The 10,493-nt window shown below is 42.9% G+C and overlaps 1 protein-coding gene and 1 non-coding gene across 4 annotated transcripts in view; both read left to right on the forward strand.

Annotated features, from left to right (window-relative positions):
* TTC32 (tetratricopeptide repeat domain 32) overlaps positions 1-9,941 on the forward strand; it is an 18,229-nt gene extending 8,288 nt beyond the window's left edge. For all 3 annotated transcript variants that reach the window (XM_088468149.1, XM_088468148.1, XM_088468150.1), the window contains 2 exons: positions 6,594-6,760; positions 8,022-9,941. In XM_088468149.1, the coding sequence (XP_088324275.1) occupies positions 6,594-6,760; positions 8,022-8,149 (295 nt within the window). In that variant the 3' untranslated portion in view covers positions 8,150-9,941. The remainder of the gene's footprint in view (positions 1-6,593; positions 6,761-8,021) is intronic.
* On the forward strand, positions 1,474-1,638 carry LOC148532207 (U1 spliceosomal RNA). The gene has a single exon (XR_015877769.1). It is a non-coding gene; the product is annotated as a U1 spliceosomal RNA (small nuclear RNA).
* Positions 9,942-10,493: the final 552 nt, after the last annotated feature.

The following is a 10,493-nucleotide window of genomic DNA, read 5'->3' on the forward strand; positions in this document are numbered from 1 at the left end:
GATACCCATCAAGGGAGACTGTTCAGACAGTCTAATTACATAGGTGCGCTGTGCAATGCCTTTCTACGAGCTGCTGGCGCATCTCTTAACATCCCTGCACTGCTGAGTCAGCGCTGGCTCACTTAAAAGAGTCTGACAGCGCTGTGTTTGACTGCTGCCGATGTGATCTCCTCCTCCCTCTGCTCTATGCCATAGTGGTGAGCAGCAGGGGTTAGTTTATTGCCGGTTAAGACCGGATGCAATAGCGCCGGGGCTCTACTCCCGGCAGTGAGGGGGCGTGGCTTAGGTCCGGCAGCCGTTACTGCTCCCGGGGAGCAGGCGCCGCATATTTTTTTTTTCTAGCCTCTCAGTTGGCGCGCACTACAGCTCAGGCATATGCAGAGGCTGTCACTGTACAGAGCACAGGCAGTCTGTAACTTTGCAGAGGCAGCTGCTTGCAGTGCAGGGAGAGGCGTAGCAGTTGGTGACTGAAGACGCTGCACTCACTGTACCGCTGCTGGAGTTAGTTCCAAGCACATTTGTCTACCTATGACATAATGCAATATGGGTAGCTTTGTATACATGCCTACATGAGTTAAGTGTATGTATAAGTATATATGTGTATATATATATGGGGCTTTCCTGCTTATATATACTGTCTGTTAAAACCAGTTTTGTTCTATTGATGTTTCCAATGAAAGAACTGTTAATAAATATATAGATGAAGAGGACCTATGTGTATAGTCTCCCCTGTGCGTAGCTGTAGAATCTAGATAGAACCTAGTTTGGTCTCTATTATAGTACAATGCTGAGGCATACTGAGCTGTTTACAAATTATGCACGCAGTGTAGCAGTTTTCCTGCTTACTTAGTCACGCAGCGGCATGGTCCATATAGAACTTGGCTCATTTCTGTAGTTCCTATATGGTGGTCAGATAATGTACTTATATTCTGTAGGGGAGAGCACTTCAAAACTGTCGACTCCACAACTATCCTAACTGCTGCCCTATGTCATTGTGATGTCACTGTGTAGAGATAGTTGCGACTATTTTACAATTGTCTATCTCAAGATGGCTGCTGTTTGATTAAGAAATTAATCAGTACTCACTAATGTCAGATGTTATTGACGCAGTACCTCTACAACCCGCCGCCACTATTATAGAGTGAGTGTCTGGACCCCTGACACTAGCTCAGGGAGGAACATGCCGCAGCCTAATACAGAGGCTGTGTCCATGTCACTTTGCCCTCCGCATGACAAATATGCCTGTATTCGTTAAATATAATGCAGTATACTTCATTGACCTGAGGTCGTCCTTTTGATCCCCACTTTGAAAAGGTGGGTTCAACTGGAGCTCAAATGGCTCACCTGATAAGGCAAGGACAGAAGGCTCCCAGGATCTATACCAGTCTGGGACAGCACGCTGCTAAAATATCAGGCCTACAGAGGACACACAGCACATCAGCAGTCTCCCTGCGTGGAGGTAAGCCACAGTTCATACTTACCTGGCAGGGGAGATACCATGATCACAAAGGTGGTTCTCTCAGGGCGAGGCGCATCCATTGCACCATGGGTGTGCTGACCCCCGATGATTTCTCAAAATGCGGAAATCTCGACTGCATAATTTGTGGAAGTGGGGGACTGCGTTCACGTTTTCTCCTGGATAAATTATCGTTATCTGTGACCTTGTATGAGGGTACATGTATGCGATATGTGTATATATATGTGTATGTATGTGTGTATGTGTATGTATGTATGTATGTATGTATATATATATATATATATATATATATGTATCGCTTCTTATCCTTGCCATAAAGGCAAGGGTAGGATTGTTCTTATCAGTTTTATATCTGATACCTTGCATATTTTAAAAAGAAAGATACTGCAATTGGCGGCTGGACTCTCCTCCTGCGGTGGGTTGGTACAACAACTTCGATTTACACATACTATTTATGAATGTATTTGTTATATGTGTGGGTATACCTATGCTTCCGCAATCATTAGGTTACCTCTAGTTCCACAGATGGGAAGCCAGCTGGGATTACCAGAAGCTGTAGGCTATAATATATTATATTGGCTCTATAGACTAGAGTCATGTTCTGCAGTTTACATTGTGATAGTCACAATTCCCTAAGGCATGGCTTCTAATATGCACCATATACTTGTCTGGGAGCCTTCTGGTAGTCCACACATGTATATAAGATAGGCACTTACACCCTTCTGGGGTTACAGTTTTGTTCCTGTCAGTTTATATCTACGGCGCCCCCTTTTTGGGGGAGTTATTATTATTACAATGTATGTGTATATAGGTGTATGTATATATACTCGCTTTGACAAAGGGGCACGTATCCCCCGAAACGTCGGCCTGTTTGTTTCAACATAGTTTAGATATACCTTTTTGATCACTATTTAAGTCTCGGAGTCCCGCTATTTGTGGTTCCTACTATGTATATATTTATATATTATATAGAGCATAATGATCTCCTGGTGCAGGAGTCGGACAAGTATACTTACTATGTTGACTTCTCATGCAACTATTTGTCTAAGTGTACGTGTGTATGTATACCGATATATTCATGTGTCTCGTATGACTACTTCCTAATAATTGGGAAACACCTGGTTTTTTTTTTAGCCCTAACTGGGGTTTTTTTACAGATATATCCTTTTTTACTTGGGATAATTATTGCATTCTATGTCTATGTACAGGTACCTTTCTCTGTATAGGTTCCTGTACTCCATATTATTGTTTAGTCGCATATCTCAATAAAATGAGGCTATAAAGTGGCCCCTGGTACATTCCTATCAGTACATAAAAATCCAGATTCTATTCCATCCTCAGGGCTTACTTGGTTAAATGACAACAGACCACACTTCTGTGCCTGAAGGTCTAGGGCCACCCACCGAATAGGCAGGGTCAGGCCTGGCTTGATTAGATTGGTGGGTATCCAGTAAATCATGGGCCCTGCGGTTCAAGTTTAATCCCTCATTGTGAACACTATGATTGTCAAGGGTCACTGGTGGGATCCATTATCAAATATGTAATATTTCTATGTGTATCTTGACCAGTACAGGGTCTTATTTAATTCTTTCACTATCCCGCCTCTTGATTAATACGCACTTAACCATTATAAGTGTTAATGTACTAATACTTACTCTAGCAGACCGTGCTTGGGGTATATGTATAATCTATATAAGGATACATATCCCTAATGGAACAAGCTCAGGTATAGAGTCCTGTAGTACGACCTTCTTGTTACCACTAACATTTTGCTAGTTTTCTACAGTCTCTCCTACGGCAACATCGCCAGACTGAAGACTGTGCTATGGAGCATTGGTTTTTAGCCCACTGAAGCTACTCTCTATTCCCGATGTGACGGGTTGCTGTGAGATGGAGAAGGTCAGTGACATTCTACATAGTTTCTAGAGTGCTTCTAATTGCTCACAGGTAAGCGGTACCCCACTATTGCCTCGGAAGATGCTCCGATTTCATGCAACCTGACACGACATAGCCGTTATTCTCCCTTATGCATCCTAGCTGCAGACTTAGTAGCCATCCGCTCTTTTTAGCAGTAGGCTCTACCCTTTAGAGCTTTCCTGGCGTGCATAGTTCCAACATTGAGAATGTCACTTTATTCTTCTGTTGGGGTTATAATGGACTGTGACTGTAGCGCCTGTGGGCTAATGCACATCTTTACATTAAAGCGTGACAGTCATTATGTTCCACGCAGGGGGCCTGGTTGGTTTTCCTGTTCAGTACTGTGAATATTTTCATCACACTGACAGGTACCTGATGGGTACCTCTATGGTTGTCCTAGTTCTGTAGCCTTGCTGTATGGTTGCTTCCCTATATTGGTAGCTCTCACTGGGTGACTGTTGCATCCGTGCTCTTTAACTGCTAGGGTAACCGGGTTGTTTTTTATACTATGTTCAGGACAGCAGTTGATACTGCCTACGCACTTCCATCATGTTGGATGTTGTTTGGAGTTTGTTGCTGTGGGTTTCTTTTCAGGTCGGCACAGTGGCTTGTGCTGTAAGGTCTCCACCTGGGATGCCCCATACACTAATTCGAGACCCGCCCCAGGCAGTAGTAACCACTCAATAGGCAGACAACTGATGGGCTGCCAGACATTCTGCCAGTGGTCTGGTATGGGGATTTCCAGCTGCAAGGTTTCAGTTGCTGTTTTTCCCTCTGTTTCTGAGTTGATTGTACTGCTGTCTGACGCTCTGAAAGGAATTGTGGTCTCGATTCTTTCAGAGCTGCCTCTGCCTCATGTCATTGGGATCTCTATCCTTATGGGAGACTTCTATGGTTTCACTCTGGTTGCCAACCTTGTAGTAGTTGGACCTCAAGAATGGTCCAGGGCGACTGTTCGGTCTTGTCGTTTGCTCCCTGTATACTCTTGTTAGGAGTCTGTGGACAGGATCAACTCTGTATCTGTAGATTGGTATTGTTATATGTATAACTGTATGAGTTATGTCCAGCAGTGCTGGGATTCTGCTGTCTCCAAATTATACAGCTTCTCATGTTCAACTCTGGTTCGTGCTTGGTCTGTTTCGGCTGAGCTTACGGTGTTCAGCTGTTTTCATCTGCGGCTGTTCTCTTGCTAGCAGTATTCCATTCGATTTACGCTGTAAGGTGTGGAATTTCTATGGCTGTTTAGCAAGGAGCCTTGATTGTCTCCTCTGCTCTACAACACTTGATCTTCATCTCTTGCCTTTCCATTAGGCCTACGGTTCTTGGTGATCCCGGTTTTCGGTTTTGCCAAGGGTTCGGCAAGTTCTCCGCGCTTCCCACCCGGGAGGTTGGCTTTGGGACGTCCCCACTGTCTTGAACTCCAGTGTCCCCTAGTGGATGAAGGAGAAAACAGGATTTTGATACTTACCGATAAATCCCTTTCTCCGATTCCACAGGGGACACTGGACGCCCGCCCAGCGCTGCGTACCTGCCATTTTGTTTGGTTTCTTATAAGGTTGTGTGACTGCATATGTTCCCTGCAGTTGGTTCCTCTGTTCTCTCTCATTCGGGTCTTGTTCCGTTCTGTGGTCCTCTCCTTCTCCTCGTTTTCCTATGGTCCTCCGTCTCCTCTTGGGCTCAGTTCTTAAACTGGGGCTGATGGGGCATAGAGGGGGAGGAGCCAGTCACACTTCTGAATTATTTAAAGTGCCAGGCTCTACTCTACCACCGTCTATACCCCACTGTCTTGAACTCCAGTGTCCCCTGTGGAATCGGAGAAAGGGATTTATCGGTAAGTACCAAAATCCTGTTTTCTGTTAATGGCAATAAAACTTGTTTGGAAAAAAAATAAATAAATAATGAATTCACTTAATATTGATACTAGCATGCTTCTTTACCCCAGAGCTATAACATACGGAGCTGTATTGAAGAGGACTCGGGGGTGCAAACCCTCCATTGCTGTGAAGTGCCGCCCAGTCTGACTTCCCAGATTCATGCAGCAGGGCCCTATTTGCTGCATAGGGGGAGGGGCAGGTTATATTAAAATAAAGTGGGCAATCCATTTTAGTCACGTGTTTGTACTAGAGATACGTGCGCCACACATGAAGCGGCAATTCTATTACCTTTAGCTGTGACTGGCTATTGCATGGGACAGTAGCTACACTATAGTGGCTTTGTACCTTTTACTGTTATTTATTTAATACACAATGCATGCTCAACAGTAACGGCGATACTTCCTTTCTGACATATAAAACAAGACACAAAAATAATCGATATATTGCTTTTTTTTTTCAAGATGGCTGCTTACCAGATCTCCTCCTCTATGATAGTACTTTGGTAGTGGTCCCTGCTCTGGTACTACACCATTTATTGTACTTGCATACAGCAGGGACATTTCCCCTTCGGTTTGGCTTGGGCCTCTCCAGAGCAGAAGAGATCCAGCGCAGCTGCTGCACATGAAAGCTGACTGCTGATTGGTGGAGCAGGGCGGATCTGGGGTTTGAACTGGGATCTCCAGGGTGGTTGTCTAGTTGTCGTCATACTGTCTGGCAACCACTGTTGTACAGCTTTGAATGTCCTGCATGTTTTCCTGCTTGCATTATTTATGCTTTCTCTGTCACGCTCGCCCTGTAAATGATTTAATTTGCCAAATTTCTGAGGAATACAAATTTACACCGATTGTATTTGCTAACAAGATAATCCATCTTCTATGGATCAGGCAGGAATATTTCCAGGTAATAAGTATTAACTCACAGGCAACTGTTTAACCCTATAATACTCTTCAGAGGTTTAGGGTAGAATTGACCTTGTTATATTATATTTTCAGCCACAGTTACTGTACCTTTTCAGCTTATGTCCTGTCTCCATAAGACCATCTCCGCCTGTTTCCCTGATGTTACGATATACCCTTATTTATGAAGGTTGGCAGTACACTACGTCTCTTGAGCTGTTATAAGTCTTCTTAAATGTTTATCCTATTCTGTCTGTGTAACTCCCAAACGTAGCATCAGATCTCGTGCGTGGAAGACCTGTCGACTGCGTCACATTATTATTTATCAGTATACAACTGTGCGTAAATCTGCAGCTGTCGTGAAGATGTTTTAAAAAAATTTAAATAAAAAGAAAACTGAATTATTTATTTTAACTCTGTGTCCTGAAGCAAATGCAGCACAGAAGACATCGCCGTTGCATTCAATAACCGGGGACAAATGAAATATTTCCGAGTTGACTTCTACGAAGCGATGGACGACTACACCGAGGCCATACGACTCAACCCGCATTTTGAGGTTCCGTACTACAACAGGGGCTTAGTCCTGTATCGATTAGGTGGGTGAGGCCAGATCGTTCTGTTTGTCTGTCGTTTCTATGTTGTATGTAGATGGGTAGAAAAATAAAGTGACTGAGCATTTAATTCAGGAAGCTGTAGTAATCCACTTCAATACAGGACCACCTTCCGTATAAATATATAGGGGTCAATTCAATTACTTGCGATGTACAGTACTCAGAATTATGCAAATTCGGACTGGGAACAGTCTGTGAAGGGTGCGAGATGCGGTGCCGTTGCCGCCAGTTTTAACGCCGTTTGCAACGGCAATTCGAACCCTTCACATGGAATAGGATTGACCCTATATTTGCGTTGGTAAAAGTGGTCTGCACCCCACTGAAACTTCAGTGTGCAACTAAACTAAGGGGGAGGAGTTGTCCATAGCAGCCAATCAGATGGTTGCAATTATTTATCAAGTACATGCCATAAATTAATATCTAGCATCTGATTGGTTGCTTTGGCAATACCTCTATTTGTCCTCTTTAGATGGTTTGATAATTCTCCCTTTAGCCGTAATGTGTCACAAGTCTATCAGCAAAAGTATCTGTAAATCTTTTACGCCTCTACAAACCAGCCCGATCTGCCTATCAGAGTAGTCCCGCCTCTGTAGTTGTCAGCTCACATGCCAAAGGGGGCCACGGTTTATGCCACATCTTTGTTTGCTATAGCAAGGGTTTCACTTCACTCCTTAGTAAATGCCTGTACGTTCAGTATCCCGGCACAGGGGATGCAGGAGCCAGAATCCCGGCATCCCGAAGGTAAGTAGCAGTGTTGGGGGGAGGGTTAGGTTTAGGCACTTGTGGGGGAGGGTTAGGTTTAGAGTGCGGGAAGGAGGAGGTTAGGTTTAGGCACTAGGGGGGAGGTTAGGTTCGGGCACCGGAGAGGGGGAGGGTTAGGATACCTACCAACAGGTGTCTGTATCCTACCCTGTCGGGATGCCGGTGCCGGTATCCCGTACCTATCTCCGGTAAACCACAGGAGAACATATTTGACACTGTATACAGGGATCTAAATCATCCGCTACAAGGTAAATACCAATTAAGTAACATAAATGTGCAGATGGATTCCTACAGCCAATTAAAGATTCAATTAGAAATATCTGTACAGCATACGGTTAGCTGAAATCTGTTGTATTGTCAATAAACATACATACCGATAGACTGACCTCTGCTGTGTAAACATTGTATTCTGTTTTTTAATCATTCATAGAAAAGGTTATACATATTATATACTTTCTGCATAAAGACGTGTTTTTCATAACAGGATTTTTTGATGAAGCAAATAAGGATTTCCAAAAAGTTTTACAACTGAACCCCCAGTTTGAAGATGCCAAGATCAGCCTGAGACAGAGTATTCTGGACAGTGAGGAAAGGAGGAAGAGGGGAGTCTGATGTCTAGAATAGATCTAACTGTCATTTTTCAAACACAGTCTGTAAAGTGTAAGTTAGAAGCTGATTGGTTAGTGCCGTATCGCTCACAATTTTATCTCTATCCAGTCTTTGATACATAGGCCCCTAAAAGTCTTAGTGGATGGAGACCTGCAAAACTACTTTAGTTTTGTTAAATGTTTTAAGCAGGCTGAAACAGTATGTGCATTCTTGGACTTGTAGTTCTGCAAGAGCTGAAGAGCTTCTAGTCGTTCATTGATAACTGATTGCAAAAGGAGATTGAATACATTGGTGCAAAGACTGCAGAATGCCGGTGTCCAACTAGTGTCACTCGGCCGGGCAATAGTTTATGAGAGAGAAGAACTAGCAATCCAGGTGGGGAACAGAAAGAATGTACAGTAACTCTCCATAGCTATCACAGGAAACCTATGGGAGGAGTATACATAGTTCTAGGCTAAAGTGGTAACTTATGTGCGTAAAGCCACTGTCAGTAGTCGCAGTGATAGGCGTCAGCTCTAAGGTCTCAGGTAATGCTGCTCTTCTACCTCACATTCATCTCACAACTAGCTCATTAGGGGACATTTCTCCAGCACACAATTTACATGAATGAGTTTATACCGGCCCTCTTGCTGCTCTTTCTACATTCATTGCTTTAGCTTTCATCATTTTTGTGCCTTAATGTATTAATAGCTACTAGACAGAGGGGCTTATGCAGAGTATTTAGGAAACGTCCTTTGTATGCAAAGCAATATATTACATATGTCTATTAGCAACACTACCCTGCAGATGGACAGTCTTACATGAGGGGTACGTACGTGTATGAGCAGGGATATGTATATTGGGTTTAGCTCTGACCCTTGAGAACTGAAGTTATTGTGCATAAAAAGGGCAGCAACTTATTTAGCTCATTAAATAATCTAGTCCCACAAAATGTAATATTGTTCTTCTACTGTTGAAATCTGGGTGTGCTCATCTGCATGTCCCTGAGCAGAAGGTACAATCCTCTGCACCCTCTCTGATGCCCCAATTAGGCTGGACAATCCATGCATTTTCCCATAAATACATATGTGCAAGCCTCAGGCCATGTTCTATGGGTATGCAACATTCTATCCCCCACTGTACATTAGTGTTTCCCCATTACCGCTTCCAATAAAAGGTTACACACACAGATGTAGCAGGGTAATGCTAAATAATTAGTTTCAGATCAATATATTACTCAGCATTTCATGGTGATAATGTACCACCTTATGTAGAATAAATATGATCCATTAGATGAAAATGTACCACGTAAATATGCACAAACTACAAAATAAAATCACACATTACACATAATTAAAGGAAATAAGTCAACAGGTCCAAAAATCTATACAATAGGGCTGTAGTCATTATGAGATTCAATGCGGTTTTATTGGGTATGGAGTCAGAATAGATGCACACTACTCCCGGGCACTACATTTCCCCCATGGCGGCTATGCAATTAATGGGCATAGTATAGGGGAGGACTGCAGAGATGAGCCCTCGCCTTTATTGGTTTCATCTCGATTGTGGTGTCTCTCTTATTTTTTCTTATCATGACTGCGGTTTTGTGTAACATTATCTTATTTCTAATCATGTAATACAGTAGTTTAATACAATTATGGATCAGCCAATCCCTTTTGATTCCTGTAAACGGCTCTAACCTGAGATCTACACTTAGGCTAGTACTAGTATTTGTCAATGTTGATTTGATCTGAATTTATTTAAATGACAATATATTATTCGTCAGCATTATATGCTGATATTGGTTGTACATATTATGACGTTTTATTCATTAACTTTAATAAAAATACATTTATTTACAATTGGTGGACTCTGATTTCAAGTTCTGCAGGTGCTTTACTCCTCTCCTTTTTACTTATAATGTTTAACTGCATAAATATATAAGGGTAAATTTACTAAGATGGGAGTTCTATTAAGAAGTGATGTTGCCCATAGCAGCCAATCAGATTTGGGGTATTCTCTTCTAGAAGGTGCTAGATACATGAGAAGTAGAATCTGATTGGTTGCTATGGGCAACATCACTTCTTAAATAGAACTCCCATCTTAGTAAATTTACCCCTTAGTATGCGGTTATGTTTGTGTATACCTTTATGGATTGAGCGGCTTTTGCTTCTCTGATTTTCGGCATGGGACCATAGGTTTGCTGTTTGGGATGGGAATAGAGGATTGTTGGGTAAAGATAAATATTTAGGTGGAAGTATCTTCTAGTCCTGCAATATACCCACAGATGTGTCCTTGGTCATCTACCCTCAATTCGCCATGCAGCGCGTTACGCCTGGCGTGAGTGAGCCGCCAGATCCCCTGCAGC

The sequence above is a fragment of the Taudactylus pleione genome, unplaced genomic scaffold, assembly GCF_031769625.1.
Source record: "Taudactylus pleione unplaced genomic scaffold, aTauple2 ptg000081l, whole genome shotgun sequence".
Taxonomy (NCBI): Eukaryota; Metazoa; Chordata; class Amphibia; order Anura; family Myobatrachidae; genus Taudactylus; species Taudactylus pleione.